The sequence below is a fragment of the Ambystoma mexicanum genome, chromosome 4p (genome assembly GCF_040938575.1).
Source record: "Ambystoma mexicanum isolate Mex_15411 chromosome 4p, UKY_AmexF1_1, whole genome shotgun sequence".
Lineage (NCBI taxonomy): Eukaryota > Metazoa > Chordata > Amphibia > Caudata > Ambystomatidae > Ambystoma > Ambystoma mexicanum.
The window spans coordinates 353,524,217-353,544,453 of NC_090927.1; the positions used below are offsets into that span (position 1 = coordinate 353,524,217).

General features: G+C 42.4%; 1 protein-coding gene across 7 annotated transcripts in view; it reads left to right on the forward strand.

Moving 5' to 3' along the window:
- The window catches only part of PUM2 (pumilio RNA binding family member 2), a 2,101,998-nt gene that overhangs the window by 725,771 nt on the left and 1,355,990 nt on the right, over nt 1–20,237 (forward strand). For all 7 annotated transcript variants that reach the window (XM_069605904.1, XM_069605906.1, XM_069605907.1 and 4 more), the window contains one exon: nt 4,306–4,454. In XM_069605904.1, the coding sequence (XP_069462005.1) occupies nt 4,306–4,454 (149 nt within the window). The remainder of the gene's footprint in view (nt 1–4,305; nt 4,455–20,237) is intronic.

A 20,237-nucleotide genomic window follows, 5' to 3' on the forward strand; every position in this document is an offset into this window, starting at 1 on the left:
CATTCTGGAAAATTGCTGGAATATGCTCTAGAGAAGTCATTTAGGATTCCTGAGTCTGTCTGTGTGGTTATAAATCTTGTTGCCTCTTCCTCCTGAGTGAAATGTTGTCTTTGTGCTTTAGAATCCTGCATCCTTTTCCATTCAGTGTGACTAGCTGGAAACTCTTGCGCCCTACAACCCTTCGTGATATACTGATACTTCCTGGGCTGATGGTTCTCACCGGTCCTGAAGTGGGAGCTGCTGCTGCCTGCTTGAGACTGAGTGGCTTGTTGCTGCTGCTCAATCCTACCTGCTACATTGTGGGGCATCCTAGCGGAGACATCTGCAACTGCTGCTCTTCATGTGACCAACCTGCCATGAAGCTCTGTCTGCAACTGACTTACGTGTGATACGGATTCAAGGGTCAACATTGTGCTTTCTTGTGGCTTCTGTCGTGCTGCCAATTCTTGGGGCCCTTGAAGGGGTCATCGAATGTAGCAAGCATTGTTGTTTTCACCCACCCATCTCCAGGGAACCCACGCTCTGACCAAAACTAAACCCACACGCTAGGCCAGACCTTCCCTGTGCTCCCATGACTCCTGGGCTTCAACTCTTTACATCAGCCTGGGGCCACATCCCTATGTGCTTTGTCACCAGTCCTCTCCTCCCTGGTCTTGAGGCTTCTCTCCATCTCAACAACTCTTCTTCTCCGAGCCTCTTTTCGTTGAACTGGAGTCTGGGAACGTTCCGCACAGGTTAACTAGCTTCACAACGTCCTGGGGTGTCTCCTTTGCAGCTTATGTGGAACAATTGCAGTACTTTCCACAAACAATTTGAGTTGCATATATACTTTGTCCCATGTAAAGTCTATGTACACAGTTTTGAATTATCTTTAGCTAGAAGTACTAGATAGTTGTACTTACCTGCTTTAAAGTACTGCCTTCCTGTGTAGATGGGGCATTTGACATGTTTAGGGACATTTCTAGGGACATTGTTCTAATTTTGGATAACCACCTTTGATTTTGGAGGACATATTAGAACATTTCAAACTTTCTAAAGCCGTCTCCCAAAATACCTTATGTACTTTACTTGCAATGTATGTAATACTGATTATGAAAGTTGCTGTCTCATGTGGGCACTTTGCTGTTTATAAGTTCTGCACTTTCGATATTTTGTTATGCTTGACTGAATATTTGCTGATGCAGGACTAATTGTACCTTATCACCACCCCTGTGTCCAACTAAGAGCAAAGGCAGACTGCTCTTAGAATCAGGACTAACTTTGGAAACTGCACATACACTCCAGTTTGGTGTTCACAAGCCTTCACCAAAGGGCTTGTAGAGATACTCTGAATAGTGTGAAAAAAAGATATTAAGGAACGTTCCTAGCCATTTTCTGAGATTCTCGCTTAGATGTTAATATATGTTGTGAACTGCAAATGACCTTAAAACAAAATGCACAAGATGGAGAACCTGAAGTACAGGTAAGTAATCTTTCCGTATGAACCTGATAAGGTCAAAACCTATTTTACTTATTGATTTTTCTTTTTTTTTCTACATAATTGATTGGCACAATAGGTGGCATGAACCCATTACTGTGTGGTTTTTACATTTACTTGTGCTCTGTAATAGTGGTTTAAATAGTTAATTGAGTGAACCAGTTTAACCATTTTGTTCTTTATCCTTGGTATCTACATTAATATTCACAAACATTGAATACTTGTGCAAGTTTGCAGGATCTCTACAATTTCACTGCACTTTTGCCAAAACACTTTACATAGAACATTTGTATATACAGTTCTTACTTCCCAACATAATTTGGTACTCATTTTATCTACCTCTGAGGGATGAATTGCTTAGTCATCCTTGCTTTGGGTTGAAACCTGCAGATCACCGTCAGATCTTGGTAGCGAGCACAATTTTTCTGATAGATCCTAAATTAAAAATTTCTGAGCTTGCGCAGCGAAACACACTAAGGGTGTTGGAATGCCCGTTCCAGAGGCATGGGAGTCCATCCTCTGTTTGCAGGTTCTGTACCAAAAAGTTTGGAGTGCAAATGCGTTTATTGGATTTGCTCAAGGCTCAATGCTGTCCCTCTTCTTCAGCTGCCTCAAATACATTTTAAACAATGCTGCACTATTCTATGTAGTAGAAAGACATAAAATAATTACTGAGTGCTCATAATGCCGTAAATTTGTTGCTCTTTATGAGCATAATTTGCTGAGTAATCTTGACATGCTTTGGCGGGAGTCAGTCAGGAAAAAGGTATTCTAAATAAAAAAGAATGTAAAAGGTCGGTCTTCCTCCTAAAATCAAACGATTGTGGAAGACAGATGAGACGTCCAGTGTGTTAGGGAGAATTCTCATAAATGTGCTAATTCCCTTCACCTTAGAGACCCCCAGCAACTTTGCTGGATTTTGAGGACTTGATTTTTTTTACCTGAAAAAAGTGTGAGCCTTTTTGGAGGGGTTACATAGTATCCCCTGTGTCTAAACACTCATCTAGCAGTTAAATGCTACCCTTTCCTATTGTAAAGGCTGGTGGCAGTGGTTTTACAACAAACTACCATGATTTTTTCTGACCGCAAAGACCGGTAGCTAAAAATCACGGGATCCATGTTATTCAAGATGACGCCTTATCCCCTTTGCTTAAACGGGTCCTGGTCTTTTTTTCGCCATTTCTTTTTGGAAAGGTCCTTCTAGTGTGTCTCTGCACGCCAAACCAGGTTTGGTCCCTTTGTTAGTGTGCCTTTGACGGGCTTCAGGACAGAAGTCTGCCCTTGGCGTCTAAGTGTCTGGGGTGGGCAGGAAGTGAGGGAGGTGCCGAAACGCCTTTTGCTTAGTGTACTAGGATACCCAAATGCACTCTGGCGTGATTGGCTGGCTGACGGTCCGCAAAGGACAGTCACCCTGCTGGGTGAGTGACAGCTAGGCTGGAATGAAAGGGAGAGAACTGTTTAAAAGGCGAGTCTCGTGGACTGGAAAGCAGTCGACCACTGGAACAAAAGAACCGAAGACTAGCTGGAAGAGGACGGCTGCTGCAACTCCTGGACCGTTGGTTTGCCCGGTGAAGCCCTGCTGCAGGTCTGAATTGCCAAACTCCATTCGACGGAGAAGCTCCTTCAAGGATGGCTTCTTCCTTTGAGTTGGTGGGACCAATCGACTCATAAGAAACCTGGACACCATTATCAAGGCTGGTTAGGATTAACCAGGGAGAGGGACACCAGTTTCTGCTCTTGAATCTGCAGCTACTGGAACTGAAGTGAGTCCATTTTGTTTGCTTTTATTCAACGATCCCGTGCAGTGCAGGAGTCCCCCAACATCCTCCCTCTTGTCCCCTCGACTGAGGCTCAGGAACAGCGAGTTCTGCTGAAACTGCCAGGAACCATGACTTCAGCAACATTTGTTTCTTCATATAAAGGTACTATACCAAAAATTATTGAGAGAAGTCACTTTTGCAGTGAAAGTTTGTGAAACTTTCCGAACTTGCAGGCCTAATCTGCTTGTGACCCCACAAATGAATCTTTTTCACCTAAACTACTTCTGAGAACTTTTGCAAAGACTTTACCGTTTGATACCAGAACTGCTCTTACCTATCCAGAGCACTAGCCCATTGACTTTGCCCTGGCCTAGTAACTTGAATTGAACTCTTCTGGTGAACTGAAACTATTTGCACTGCCTAGAAAGTATATGTAATCTATTCTACTTACTTTTGTCCTTTTTGCTCACTGCTAAGTAACTGAACTGCCATTTGACTCCTATTTCAGGGGAGCTCAAACTGTCTCAAACACTTAGTTTTGTATTGAAGTGTATTGGTATATAATATTACGTTGTCTTCTTCTAGTGAAATGTTTTCTAAATGATTGTGTAATACATTAATAAGTGTTTTACCAAGAAACCTTGTGTATAGGTGTCTACTTGAACCACTGTGATTGAAAGTCCTCTGTGTAACTACTTGGACTTCTCACATTCACCCTTGAGGTAAGCCTTGCTGCTCAGCTCGCTACCAACAAACTGTGTGGTACACACTTATAGCAAAGGTTGGACTTGCTTAAACCTGTAGTCCTAATTGTTTGTAGTGGTCCCAGAGGGTACTGCATTTATTTCTGCCTAACACAGTGTAAGCAAACATCCTGATCTTAAAATGTTTTCGTGCGCCTCCACTACATCAGGCATATTCTGTGTTTTACTTTTGCAGCACAGCCGCTTTGTTCCACTATTTTCTCCTTTTTCGTTTGTAATGAGCAAGAACTATGATTACAAGTAATTTATTTTTTATTCTGAAAGATGCATTGTTTTGCCTTTCTTTTTTCTTTTTACAATGTAGGACCCACGGTAGTTCCTCCCCAGTATTATGGAGTTCCATGGGGTGTGTATCCAGCAAATCTATTTCAACAACAGGCAGCCGCAGCAGCAGCAGCAAACAACTCTGCAAACCAGCAAGCAGCATCACAAGCACAACAGGGACAACAGCAGGTAAATATATGAATCAGTAAAACAACTGATTATTAAAGTATGACCTATAAAAAAGTGCTGGCACTGGTAATGATTACAGCATATTCAGCTCGTCCTACAGATCAGATGTTCAGTTTATGCTGGATTTGCTATATTGAAGAGTATAGCAAACTGTTAAGATGGATATCTAAAATCAACCCTGGGTGAAGATTTTAGGAGGTAACCCTAGTTATAGTGAACAGGGAGCCTCTAAGAGTTTTGCCAAAACCCAGTCAAGGTATCGTGGAAGAGCATTCAAGGATCACTCTATGGAGTGGGTAAGGGTGGTCTAGGGCCCAAATAAGTTAACACAAACTAACACCCATTAATTCAACTTAGACCGTGTGTATTAAATAGTTATTAGACCTTTAAGAAGACACTAAGAAATGAAACTGCCAGGTAGTATTATCACAGAAAACCATATATCACAAATATATAGTAGGTTTAACTTACAATGCATCAGTCAATAATGAAACCAGGTAAGTATTCAGTGGCAGTTAAAATTCATAGAACCATCGGTTTGTTTTCACTCAAGAAGTTCAACCCCTTGATGTATGAAAATCACAGGTTTTAAGACCGGTTTCTTCACGGAACGTATTCTCTAAAAGGATTAAATGGTCTTGTTGTGTTGATTTCAACCATTTCAAAACAATTTAAAAGTAGAATACATATTTTTCCAAAGACAGGTAAGTTGTCTTCTCCCACAGCAAACCAAGGAATAGGATACTTGACTCGGGTTCGATGAGCAACGGTAAGTAAAGAGGGACTTGCACCCAAGTGGGAACATTGCACCCGATGTTATCCTTTGGAGGACGGGAACAGTTGTGCTTATTTAACCCCCCTGAATCTGATTTGTCCAGGTCACACAATGGATCTTATTGGCGTTGCTGGGGATGTGATCATCCATCCTTGGTTCGGGTGAGGGTAACCCAGGGGTTCCAGGTTTGAAGGTTTTTTTGGGTCAGGCCCAATTTCAAGATGCAACACCAGAGGTTGAACAACCCATACTTTTTATGGTGCAGAATCCACCACAACACTTCACGGGATGGAGGAAGGAGAGTTCCAGCGGCTGTCACCCTTTCCAGGCATCCTTCCAGTCACATTCACATTAGCAGCTCCAGGACAAGTTCCTTAAAACCTGAAATTTCGGGAGAAGGTTGCTTATAACAAGCTGGCAATCGCCAATGTTCTGGGCTTGAACGAGGAATGGCAACGTCTCTGCTGAGGTAGTTGAGGGAGCTGGCCACTCCACTGGGCAATCCCGGGACACTTCCAAAGGTTCTTGTGGCATGGAACTTTGAGTAGGTGTTGATGCTTGTTGGTTCCACTAGGCCAGGTGCTGAAGAACCGACAAGTGTCTTCTGAGATCTTGCAAAGGAGTAGGGCCTCACTGGGCCAGTTACTGTATAGGAAGCTGGTCCACTGCAGAAGTCACCTCGGTTGGTCAGTGGGCTAATCTTATTCATAGGATTCTTTGCTCCAACGTAGATCTGTAGAAAGTCTGCAGGGGGGTTGGGAAGAATTTTCATTTCTTTTGCCAATTCCCCTCAACCTGAGAAGAACCCCAGCAGTTTTTGCTGGACTGCTGGGATTTATTTTTAAATTTATTCTGCTGAGTGGGACTTTTTATCACTCTCATTCTTTTTGCTCTGACTTGGGAACCCTGTTTTACTGCTACTGTGTAATTTTTTTTTCTGTTTAAATATTTTTATGCAAGTATTAAAAAGGCCGATAGTACACACAACTGTTAAAATGTTTTAAACAGTAAAGATTTGATGTACCAAAACGTATATAATTCAGAATAATTTGAATATGTTAATAATATAATCCATTAAAGCAATGTTAACAATTAATAGAATAAAACAAAGTAACAATACAACATTAGTGGTATAACGACAAGAAGACGGGACACAGAACAATTGGGAAAGAGGTGGGTATGGGCATGATAAAAAGTCAGTTACATATATGCATTAAGATATTCAAGAATGCATTCAATTATTTTGTCAAATATATGCAAACAATTGAATGTAATAGCATGACACTTTTCTATACTATGTATTGAACAAATAGAATTCCACTAAATGATGTGTGATAAATTGGTAGTATTCTTCCAATTATACGTAATATTTTGAAAGGCAATATTAATCAGCAGATGAAACAAAATTGGTGAATATCTGTCTTATAGCAGAATTGGCAACAGTGCCAGTCATTAGGTTCTGTTAAGTGAAAAATGTATTGCATACATGACTAAACCATGGACCAAAATGCATGAACAAATTTACAATTGTACATTAGTTGAATCAAATCTGCATTGGGTTCACAAGACCAACATTAGAGTAACTATCAACATTTTTGGCGATGCACATAGGAGTTAGGAAAGCACGGTGCAGAATGAAAAGGTACGTTTTTTTGTAAGGTTGGCAGCAGGAGAAGTGGATTGGCAAATCTTCCACATTTTGGTCTAATGATTGGAAGATATTTGCGTATCTCAATCCATTTCCCATTGTTTCATAATATTGAGGTTTGGAAGGTGGGTATTCATATATAACCAAATAGAATTTGGCTGTTTTAGTAGATTAATTAGTACATTAAAAAGAGGGCCGGGTGATTTTTGGTTAGAGGTAGATATTGACTTAGAAATTGTTTTGATTAAAGATGAGTAGAATGGGAGGTCAGATATGGGAATATTATAGCGTGAGCAGATATTCGAAAAAAGGGACTATAGATGAGTTGTGGACTAACTGTTTTACTAATTTAATGCCTGAAGTTTGGTAAAGTTTTGCGTATTGAACCAAAGACAGATGTATTCAGTATTACTTTTATAAAAAAGTTATCAGGGAGTTTGTTCCAAATAATTTAAAAGAAATATAATGAGGGAAAAGAAGTGATGTTAGGCCAGTAGGAGGTAATTATGAAGTGAGAAAACGAGAGGGAATATGTGACCAATTTTAACTTGTATCCATAAGGGAGTATTATCTTGGTGGGATTCATGCTGTTTGAATAAAACAAATTGTTTTAGGGTAAAGGCTTTGTAATATTATTGGAAGTTAGGGAATGTTACACCTCCTAAGGATTTAGGAAGTCTTAATTTATTAATGGCGATGCGTGGGACTTTTTGATTCAAAAACATTTAGGAAGGGAATCAAGTTTTTTGTAGAAGGCAGCATGAATTACGGAGGGTATCATGAAAAGTGTTTAGAATAATTGGACCAATCATCATTTTAATAGTGTCCAGGCATCCCCGCCAAGAGATAAAGAGGCGACCATCTTTGTCATTTCTGTAACATTTTTCAATAAGATATTTAGTATTGCGGTTAACAGTGGTATGGATGTCCTTAGCTATAAAGAGTCTGAGATATTTAATGTGGGAGTGTTGCCAAGATAGGCCGAATAGAGGGGTATTGGTAGGATTACATGAATTCGTTCGAGGCATGAATTCGGGGTTTATCAAGATTTAGTTTGTATCCAGATACGCTAGGGAAATGATTTATCATGTTAAGTAAATGGTTAATTAATAGAGTAGGTTCAGAGATAAATTAGGATATCATCTGCATATGCAGATAGCTTAATTTCAATATTATTAATAAAAATATCTTTGATGTCATTCATTCTAATGCTTTGGAGAAGGGGCTCTAAGGCTAAATTGAACAGTAAGGGGGAAATGGGACATCGTTGAGTTCCTCTTTCTATATTTATTGATGAGGATACGAGTAGTAGGTGAAGAGTAGAGAAGTTTAATTAAACAAAGGAAGGCCATGCCAGGCTAAAGAGTGAAACATTGAACAGCCACGACACCCGATCAAACGCTTTTTCAACATCCAAAACTAGAAGGGAGAGGGGATTGTGAATTTTGGGCATGAGCCAGAGTGTTCAATAGAAGTAGAGTTGGACGATGCAAAGCGGCCTTTGATAAATGTGGATTGATTAGGGTGTATACGTTTAGGGATGAGTAATTCTAATCATTTAGCAAGTATTTTAGCTAGCATCTTAGAATCCGAATTAAGGAGGAAAATGGGTCTTTAATTTTTAATTATGGAGGGATCTGCATCAGGCTTGAGAAAAAAAATTAGGAGCGCTTCGGTAAAAGATCCAGGGCTCTGTCCAATTTCATAAAAACTAGCATAGAGTTCTAAATGTTTGGGAGCAATGGAGTGAAACGTTTTATAGAAATCAGAGGAAAATCCGTCTGGACTCGGGGCTTTGTTGGTTTTAATGTCTAAAATTGCTTGTTTAAATTCCTCAAGGCTGATCGGATTATCAAGGTAGGATAGGCCTGATTGGCTAATGGGATTTTTCTTAGTATTAGATTTGAAAAAGGAATTAATTTCCTCTGAATTGATGGAGGAATCAGAAGAATATCATTTAGAATAGAAATCAAGAAAGGCATCATTGATGTCTTTAGGTTTAGTTAATCTATTCCCTTCGCGGGACACAATGAGTTATGATGGATTTTTCTTTTTTCTTATTTAAATAAGATGCTAACAGTTTCCAGCTTTGTTGGATCCATAATGTAGTTTGGTTCTTGCCAAAATACTGAAGTAGTTGGATCCTGCAGGAGTGAAGCTGGCCCACCAAACCCCCTAAGCCTGCCTGCTGAACAATCATGTTTCTTTAAAACTATTGGCCAGCCAAACCCAAGGGGAAAGGGGAATGGAGAAAATAACAAAAGACAAGAACTCCCACTGCAGGTACTTCAGACTGTCTTCACTGGAGTGTTTCAACAAAGTAAGGTTCCTAAAAGGGAAATGCAACTTTCAATATATAATGTCTTCAACTCACTTTTAAACTATACTCTTTGACTAAGTCCTTTACTCTAATTACCTGTTGCCTAAGCTTGATTTGGCATTAGGCTGCTTCAAGAAGATTTATGCTGCTGACTGTGGATACTCAGATTGCTATATCTTCAACTTGACTATCTTCTCTCAACTTTTTTCTTTACTTCTTGAATCCTTTTAATAATACCCAACCGACATTGTGATTATTATTGAATAAATACTACTGTGTGATTGATAAACGAAATTCTTTCTATGTAAAGTTACCTGCTAGTTTCTTTGTATTTGTAGTCTCTTATATATATTCAGATAGAATGTTGTTCCCAAAAATATACTGCGTGTTGTTCAAATAAAGTCTTTTGAAAATACTTGTCAGATGACACTCACTCGATCAGCTGCCATAACGAACTCGCGCTCGCATTGTAAAAATGAAACTGACACCTTCCCGTAGCACTACATTGTTTCGTAAGAACGACGCGTAACGCATGAAAAAAGGACAACCGTTAACAGTCCACAAAATGGCCACGATGCACTCGCGACGGTTAAAGGTCCTTTTCTTCAATCCGCGTTTGCGCGTAGATCACCACTATACGCATCAGAAAACTTGTAACGATACAATTATTCAATAGTTTTTGGGTTAAAGATTGCTTATTTTACATTAGTGATACGGTGGTTACGATCCGCACGCCGTATTAATACAGTTATTGATATTTACAACTAAATAACTTGCAGAATCTTTTTCATGTATTTATTCCCTTAAGAACTTCTGTTTTATCCTCAAACAAAAAATACTTAATACAGTTTTTTTAAAAAATACAATCCAAAACAGACTTTTCCAAAAGTCTTGAAAGTACTTAGATCAAAAGTCTCAGTTTTTTCACAAAACACAAAAATTCACTTAGCTCAGTCTTGTTAAAATGCAGGGCAACTCAGCAGCTCAGCTTACATGTCTACAATGGAAATCTTCATCAGTAGATTTCTGCTTACATGTTCTTGACTGAAATACTGTAATAATCTAGAACTAAAAACTAAAGGTTCTATATCTTTAAAAAAATAACTTTTACAGATTTTACTCAGAGCTAGAAATATGACCTACTCTAATGAATACTTTAATGAAAGGCAGTTTAGAACTATTATCAACATTCCACACTGACAACACAATGCTGCCTGCAGTAAACTAAACCAATCACTGCTGGGAAAGTGTTCCACCATCTTGGCTTGGGAGAATTTCATCTTTCTAATTGAAAGTTATTTAAGGGAAAATGGAGTAGGAGCGATTCCTCCCTTACAAAACACATTTCGTATAGTTGATTGTTATTTGGTGCTTGAAAGCGTGTATTTGGTGCTTAAATTTGATTGTTTTCTTGCCGGCATTTGAAATACTTCACCACCCAGCCGTCTGCAGAAATGAAGAATGTTATTCTTGCTATCTGACATAAAAAGTTGCAACAATCAAACCCCACGAGAGACGTGTGCATGCGTGTTTGATTACGGCGGAGTTCGGCAGAGTTCAGTCTGCAGTACACTGTTGGGGAGAGAGGAGCTGCAGCTACTGTGTTCGTTCCTGCATTCCAAACGGTGTTGGTGTGGCTTTAAGGAAAACATGCCTAAGCACCTTTAAAAACTCCGGAAGAGCGCAGAGTTCGGCAGAGTGCAGTCTGCAGACGAGGAGAGGTGAGTTGATATGCAAGACTCTGGTCCACAAACTCGCCTAAAAGCAAAAAACAATCGGGGGTAAAACCCTGGAGATATCTCCCCCAGACATGACAGTGGTCCCTTAATCCCCCAAGCCAACTATGATTCTCAACCATTGCAAATGGAAATACAAACACCTGGCTTACTTGAAACTACAAATGGCAATTCTCCCTCTGACTCACGTATCACTTGTACTTTTAGCCAAGCCTCTTGCCAAGCTTTTGCTGAGAAATCTGTGAGCAGTGACGCAGTACAGCTAGCAGAGCCACTGGGGGTGCAAGTGTGGAGGGAAGGGCGAAATGGGCCAAATGATGACACGATTCAGCGACTCTCGACATTAGTGATCGCAAGTCTGAATAATTGGGCGCTCGTAAAATTAGCGTCCGAGCATAATGAGCCTAAAGACCCAAGCCCTCTTACACACATACACACAACCAGCGATAGAAATGTATCGCCATCACAGCTACTGTTGCCGTCACTCACGCATACATCACTGGAGAAAATCAAAGATACTTACTGCGGTGCCTCGCGAGCTGAAATGCCAAATCAAGAAAAGCCTGGCCTTGACAAAAGTGTTCCTTCACGGCTCCCTCTGTTAGATGAATCAGACAGAGACTTGCTCGAAGCATCAGCTGCCTCGTCTCGCACGATCGAACGGCTTGCCAAGATGACCTTGGCAAAATCAAAATGGAAATTAGACTATGAAAGCAAGCTTGCCTCACCGGCAAACACAAAACACAGCAATGTCATTGATCCAACTGATAAGACTCGGGCTCCCGCGCACCAAAACTAGGTCATACCACCACACTAGAAAGTGGTAATGAATCCATTCATGAAGCAGCTGCACGGGAAGCACGCCTAATGAAGAGGCTAAAGAAGATTTTGAACTTATGAAGAGAAAACTAACGGAAGCGCACCTGAAATTGAAAAAAAAGGAGACGTGTCAGCCTCGATGACTGGGAGTTACATACCCTCGTAAACTCGGAACATAGTGCCTTTACATATTCAGCCTGACGAAGTTCACCTTCAATATCCTCAACAAAAAAAAAGGGGAGAGCCATCGTACGATAAAAATACCATTCCAAAAATAAACCTAAATACAAGTACCTTGGAGAAGAATCCTGACGCCACCACATTCGAAAAAAAGCAGAATGATCAAAGTGGTGCAACCCCCTATGAGGAAAAAACAAAAGATGCCTCTAAACCAAATATATCAATGGCAGCAGCGATACAAATTCACAACAACGTTCTCGCTGCCACCTCTTTGGCTCTCATTCCCTTTACCAAGCTCAGCGACAGCATCATGACACAGGGTTCGATTCTAACCAATGTAAATGAAAAACTAAACGAAATGGAAATCCTAAACATTCAACTACTAACACGCTTGGAAAATGAAGCAGAACAAACAACCGTATGGTAATCAAGGCTATGTGATGTCGTAATGCGAGACAATCATGAGAAGGAAATTTTGATGGAGGCCATGATGGAATGCATGAAATGGCTGCGTCACAGGGAAAAGCGTGAGAATCAAGTCACTGAAGGAACAGTCAGCGAAAGCCATGACCTCCCCTGTGTCTTCGTCCTCAACCCACGGCCCCTGCAAAAAATGCTCAGCAAACGCACACACTCAAACATTAACTGAAATCGAAATGCCATCTGAGTTGAGTGGTGGCGTGACACAACAGCTGCAGGGGAGCCCAACACGCACGACCCTCAGCAAGCGCAAGAGAATAATGCTCCACTTCCAGTAACACAGAAACCGTCAACATTGATTCAACAAAATCCATCAAATCCTGCTTCAGTGGATTTCCACACTGGCACGAATGATCCGGCCGGCAAAAATGCCTTCCTGATGTTTGATATGTTCAAAGGTCCGGCAAAGACTACTCAACTCACGTCGAGCAAAGGAATAAAAGAAAAAGAGGCAAAGACAGGAAAGAAGGGAACAAACAAAAAGGTTGAAGTAAAGGAGCAAACCACCAGCACCAGGAAATTTATAAGAAACTTAACAACGCCCACCAGGCCCAGACTGTTTGACCGTGAGCATTCAAATCCCATGGCCCATGGCTCAGGCAAAGAAAAAGCAAAAAAAATAAAATGACACAAATGAGTCCACTGTACCTGATAAAGGAAATCCAAAAAAATGTGCTCGTCGAGAATCTGGATGCAGCTCTACCCATTCCATAGCTTCACCAATCGATCTTGCAGACCTGTCAACATATTCAGTTAACTTAACCAAACGACGTCGTCCAGCATTGATCAAAACAGGAGTGAACAACCGGCTGCTATGCCCGACCGAACTGACCCACAACCAAGATTGAATCGGAAAAGAAAACAAGACAAGATTTTAAACTCTAACCTGGCTTCCAGCTCGACAGCACTTGACCGTCAAAGGCACAACAACCTGACAAAGTCACCAAGACTTGACTGCAAAGATGTCACACGCCAGCGAAAGAACCAAAAATATTCGGCTGGTGGAGCTGCAACTATAGCACAAAATGGCTCAAATCCAAATCCCAAATACACAGCAGCCCAAAGATCTAAAATAAACAAAATCGGGACCTCCGAATCAATCAAGGAGGTTCACGATTCCTTGGGCAAACAGAGTAGAGAACGTGCTCGCAGACAATGATTCAATGAACCTAAACCTTAGGAACATCCTGAATTTACTCCAGAGTGTTCCGGCCCTCCGGCCAATAACCACAGTCGATATTAAGATTGTTGAATATGCGTCTGAGACCAGCACCGACAGTGCTGATACATATTAAATCCCATGCGGTACGTCAGGCTATACTTGCGGCCTCTGAGGAATTGTTGTTCTTTGGTTTTGAGGTAAAATTGGAAGGGTCCTCATCAAAAAGTCCTATAAACGACAATCATTCATCCTCACCAAACGAAAAGACCAAAGACCTTGCTAGATTGAAACTCAGGGAAACAATGAAACTCTCCACGAATTCCATCAACCCCAGTGGCAAAGCTGATGCGACAAGAAAAGTGAGAATCCCTGCCCAAAGATCTGAAAGACATCAATCTTAGCAATGAACTAAGACCAACAAGGACCGCTCAACAGTGATATCCTGGAATACAAGGGGTTTTGTGCACCTTTTCATCGATGGGGAAGCTCAGCCAGGAAGACTGTCTTCGGGGCTGTTGGGTTTAACCAGCCTCAAGACCATCTTCAGTTTGAGCCGCCCCCCCCGACGTCCTGCAACCTTCCAGGGCTGCAGAATCCCAATACCTTGAAGTGCATTGACTTGCCTTTGATGAGTCTTGCTGGAACTTCGGTGGCATCTGTGTGGACCTCCATAAGCACACATCCCCTCCTCCGAGTCCCCTCACCAGAGTGCAGGACCAAGAAAAGAATATTATTCCAACCAGTGGTGATCATACACAAAAAGGCACCAAAATCACAAACCGACGTGGGAGTAAGAATTATTTGCTGTAGAGTCCCCCACTCAACTACTGCTGCAGGAGCTGTTGGGGAGATGTATAATTTGTATGCTTCATCCCCTCTCCCAGTGCAACTCCCCCCACCCCAAACACTTTTTGCTGGACTTGCTTAATCCTGAATTAGTGGGGTCTTTTTCCAATCATTCATTGTTATGGGCTCTGTCTTTTAGAACTTTCTTTTGTATTTTACTGTCCTATAGTGTCTATTTTTACTCCATAACTCTTTAAGGCATCTGTATTTTACTATTGCAGCCCAATGCCCCTCATGGGCAGTGTTGCTGGGGCCCCTTAGGGTCCTCCTTTGAGATTCTTTTCTTTATCCTCAAGTAACTATAGTTCTTAAGTATCTCTCAAGACTTTATAGTCTGAGAGATTGGCACACACCACCTTATGTGGAGTGCCAATGGGATACTTCGTATCCTCCATCTCTCTGCTCATGTGACTTTTAAGGCACATAGAAAATCACCTAGTTAAGGTTGGTGGCAGTGGAGGTGTCCTACCAACTATTATGTGGTTTTCTTCCCCAGGCTATGTCCATGCCTCGATGGTGCACAATAGAAACACCTGAGTACCAACTCAGTGGCTCCCTTCTTTTTTCGCCATTACTAGCGTGGTTGTTCTTCGTTTGTTTGTCCTACCATTCAGGTAGGAGGAGGCCTGTGTGTGTGTTTTGCCTTTGGCGGGAAGCCGTGCGGGTCCCTGGCTATGCTCCAGAGTGTTCCTGGCAGGCAGGCAGTGGGGGAGGAGTTATCAAACCACCCCCCCCTTTCCTTTGTGTGCCAGAGTGCCTGAATAGGACCAGCTTCCTAATTGGACAGCCAAATGCCTCTTTCTGTTAATTGTTGAGAGAGAATGCAGAGGAGTGTGTGCTGAAACTGTGCAAAAGGTGAGGCTTCTGGAGTGTGAAGCAAGTTGACCACTGGATGCTGAAGTAAATAAAGAAGACGACCAGAGACTCCTGCAGACCCTTTGCAACATCATACAGCAAGCACTGCTGGCCTGACCCTGTTTTAAGTGTGACAGAGGATCTCCGAAGAGGTCGACCCCTTTCCCTTTGACTGAGATCAACCAGTACCAAGACAAACTTTGTTTTGAGCTATCTCCCGAGTCCGGTGGGTTTCCAGAGCCGAGAAACCCCAATACCAGGAGACCTGCTGCCCATTCTGAATGCATTGTTGCGGAAAGGCAGAACTATTCCAAATCTTTGCTGAGCCCTCAAGGACACTTCCGATCTAACCCGCCCACACCCCCTCAGCAGTGTGAGAGACTGTGAAGCGAAGAAGATTGACCGGGTGAATCACATCCTTTGTTGGTGCTGCAGAAAATGTGCCAAATCCACAGAGGGACCCAAGAAGTTGATCGAAGCCATGCCAGAGGTCTTCCCTCGAGACTGCTGCTAAGAGATCTCGTCCATTGTCCTGTCTTTTGTCATCGGACCAAGGAATCCAGAGGTTGGGTCCAGCACAGCCACACTGAAGAGAATCCAGCCACAACGTCTTCTTCAATTCTAAGGTACTGTGGGGAAAAAGGTATTGCTTACCTTGATCCGTGAAGTCTCTACAGAGCATTGTAGTGCACATAGATTTGTCCAGAGTACCCCCCCCCCCCTCACTTACCTCAGACCCGAGCTGCTGCTTGTGTCCCCTTATCAAGTCCTTGGGTCTCCAGTGGTAGTTGTTAACTTGGCTTACTTAAAAGACTACAGACTTGAAGAAATCCACATGAACTCTTCATATTCTGCTGCTTGTCAAGATTTGAGCCCTCTCCGAACTTGCCCTAGCTAGGTTTGCTTTGTCAGACTTAAGACTTGCTGTGCGAAGAATCCATCTCTAGACCCTTTAACAGTGCTAGTGTTAACACTAACCATTTTCCTTCCCTAAATCCACTTGTGTATGCAGAGCAAATGTCTTACCATATTTCTGCTAAGAACCGGGAGTGCGCGTAGTTACCGATAATACAATCGCATTGACTTTTCACTTTCTAACTTTGCAACAAATAACTGCAAACAATCATGAATGAAGTGTCCTTTGAAGTGTATTCTAAAGTATTCCGACGTGTCCCTGTGTAAAAGTATGAAGTATTTAAGGTGATTCTGGTGTAAATATAATAAGTATTTAATTTTATATAAAGTATATGTGCAAGGATTGTCAAAATGGCCTGGTTTTCTTTTTTCACCATTTCTTGCTGGAGGTCCTGCTTGAGATTTACTCTACACGCCAAACCAGGTTTGGTCCCTTTGTTTGAGGCTTTTTGGCTTGGAAGGCAGAGTCGACCACTGGACGTAGGAATACGAAGAAAAACTTGGAAGAGACGCCTGCTGCCACTCCTGGACCGGTGGTTTGCCCGGTGAAGCCCTGCTGCTGTGCTGAAGCTCTGAATTCGCTTCGACTAGAGAAGCCCTGAAAGGGCGACTTCTCCTCTTGAATTGGTGGGACCAATCAATTACATAGTGAACTTGTTTGGACATCCTCTCGAAGCTGGCTATACTTCTGCTGCTGGAACCGAAGTGCCAGGGAGAGGACCCCAAAATCGAGTGGATCGCTTTTAAGTCAGACCCCCCCGAGCGCTAGGAATATCCTCCGTACTTCCCTGATGCAGGACTGACCAAGCCCAAGCCACCTCAACAGAGTGCTGGACCCCAGAAGCAAAGAAAGATTGTAGTGGTATCCGAGAACTGCAGAGTTGCTATTTGCTGTCAGGCACGAGGAGCTGAAACGCCGAAGTGCCACCGAATTGAAGTTTGCCCTTTGCTGTCGCCGTCCGTTGTGTTGCAGGAGTCCCCAGAAGTCCTCCCTCTTGTCCCCACGACTGAGGCACAGGAACACAATGATCTGCAGAGCCAGACAGGAACAGAATCCAGCTGGAACCATTTCTTCTAACCAGGTACTGTACAGTCTAAGAGAATGTACCTCTTGTCTTGTAGCCATATTTGTTCTCAGTTGAGACTAGTCTTGGTTGCTTCTCTAGAGTTGCTTGCATCTTCTACTTCTCACAAGCCTCCCAGCTTGTGGCCCTACATTGATTCTACTTTTTCTACAAAGACTTCTAAAACATTGTGCAAGACTTTTACTTACCTGCAAGAAGTGCTTCAGCTCACCTAGACTTTTGCCCAATTGACATTGGCTGGTCTGGCTCCCTGAATGACTCTCCTCTTCTGATTGTGTGTTTTTAATAATGATGATGATGATGATAATAATAATAGTAACGAAGTTAACCTTCTTTCCAGGAAAGGGTTAACTTACTTTGCAATGGGGAGTTCAAAAGTACTTGCCTGCTTCAGAATATTTGTGATCTCTTGTCTTATTCTAAAACCTCTTTACTTCGACACTCATCTCAATACTGATCTAAATGTAACAGTGATATTAATTTCCATAGTGCCCTAGCTAATTAAGTCACCTGAGGGTGTAGGAAGTGTCTGTGTGCCATCCAAAATGGGTACTTGCTGATTTAGAGAAACTGAGATTGTTTATTTGTGTTAGTATTATATTGCCCCCTTCTGAAGAAGGCTTATTCAAAATGACTGTTAAATTAATCATTGTTTAATCAAGAAACCTTGTGTGTAAGAGTTTATTTAGATACTTGTCATTGTGAACCTCTGTTTAACCACCCTACTGCTCACATTGACCCCTTTTTAGATGAACTTGGCTGCGCAGCCAGCCACACTGCGAACCTGTGAAGTACAGACTTCTACCAAAGGTTGGGTTCTTATTGCCAGGAGGTCAAGTTTGTTGTAGTGCACCCAGAGGGTACTGCTTCAAATCTTTCCTTATCCTTTCTCTGCCGTCCAAGGTTGGGGGGGTATGGGGGGGTGCTAGTTGAAGTTTTGTCTTCAGCAGGAACCATTTGTGTTTCCTGCCGAGGCTCCAGGGTGTCTGTGAAGGCAGGAAACTAGAAAGGAGTCTGAAACTCCACAGCCCTTTGTCTTCCAGTCTGCCTGAAACGAACTAGTTCATACTGGGGAGCTGGCTGTCCGGATTGGACAGCCACCCGCCTCTTTCTGTAAACTGCAGAGAGTTTGCAGAAGTTTTGCTTGGGTTCCTGTATAAAAGGAGCTGAAGACAAGTTGCCCACTGGAACCAAATCCAAAGAGGAAGATGAAGAAAAGACTGTGTTAAGTGATTTCAGCGACCTGGGAGCCTGCTGTGTATCCAGAGTCTGTTCTGACCCTTCCTTCGAGCAAAAAGGGGGCCCGAAGATTACGCCTACCCAGAGGCTAGAGCCTGGTGAGACTCTCTAGTCTTAAGAATACCTGCATTTAGAGCCATCCCTTGACATGCTGTGAACGTGCTGGGCTGCAAACCGCCAATGCCGGGGGACGTTGAGCCAGTGTGTGATGCATGGTCTTTTGAATGCTGATTCACAACTTTGGCGGATTGCCGCTAGACTTCCAGAGAAACAAATCAAATCCTTGACGTCCCCTCACCAGAGTGCAGGCCCAGATTAGTGAAGAGAATTTGACCAGCAATATTCGTTCTTCATCAGGGTTGCTAAATCCAGAATCGTGAGAAACCTTCAATAATTCTTTGTTGGAAGCCTCTTCTGTCACCTGCTGCTGCAAGTTCCCATCCAGTGTCTGATTCTTTCGTCACCAGACCAAGAGTCCAGGGACCGGGTCCTGTGCTGCTGCATCGTGAATGCGTCCGTCCAGGAGCTCTTCTTTTCTGCTGAGGTAGTGTTGGCTTGGGTAATAATTCACTTAAGTGTTGTCGATCCTCTGTGGCCGAATGGGTGATTTGTGTGTTTCGGAGTACGCCCATACCGTTCGGCCAGCCATATTGCTGGAACACATCTAGGGAGCCTTCTTTCTAAGTCCCTGAACATTTTCTACTAACTCTTAAGTCAATACTTGTTGGACAAGATATCCTTTGGAACTGACTTTCCTGAACCTGAACCCTATACTGACCTGCTGACTCCTAGACCACTAGGGTCCCTCTTCTGCCTCAGATAACTCATGCCCTAGAACTGTGAAGGATTTCAAAAGAGAAGGTCGCTGACTTGGAAATATAAGTATTCGCCCATGCCTCATTCATGAAGCTCCTCTAATAGGATAGTCCCTCTGGCATATTTTTATCCTGACCCGGCCTTTGTTTCCCAGCCTTGGAGGGATTTGTCCAATAAATATTCAAATGGGAAGACGCTGGCTAGAGCCAGTGAGATGCAAATCATAAAGAGGTGGGATGCAAAAGAGCAAATGGTACAAAATAATACTGTTGTATCCAATAGATTTGATCCTTTATCGACCACAAACACTTTTCCCTACAATGGTCAAATATGACACGCGAGCTGCGCTCCCAAAATCTCAGGAGAGTGAATGAATAGCATCAGGGCCAATATTACCAGGGTGTTCCACCCTAAAATCCACTATAGACCGGCAGCTTAGGGTGTGTAACTAATTGTGTAGGAATTATCAATACTTTCATGGAATATAGCGGGTTCTAAGGGGAAATTAACTGACTATGCTATAAAAGAGAAACTGAATGGGTTTTCGATTGGTCTCCTACAAGAGACCTTAAAAGAAGAGGAAATTGTCCTGGATGGGTATTTGGTCGATCAGATAAAGGCATAAAAAGGGGCAAAGAAGGAGATATTATGGAGGTGTGGCGATCTTGGTGAAGGGCTCGCTTGCTTGTGAGATCATTTAAGTAAATGAGGAAAAAGAAACGTTGATCACATTGGAGGGCCTTCACGTGTATTTTATTAGCATCTAGAATAGCCCCTCTGAAAAAGATGGTTTGGGACCTATTGAAGCCTTCAAAGAGGTGACAGTTTACGACAACAAACAAGAGATGGACGTAATGATCATGTGTGGAGGTGACCTTAACTTGAAAAAAGGTAATGGACCGACTGA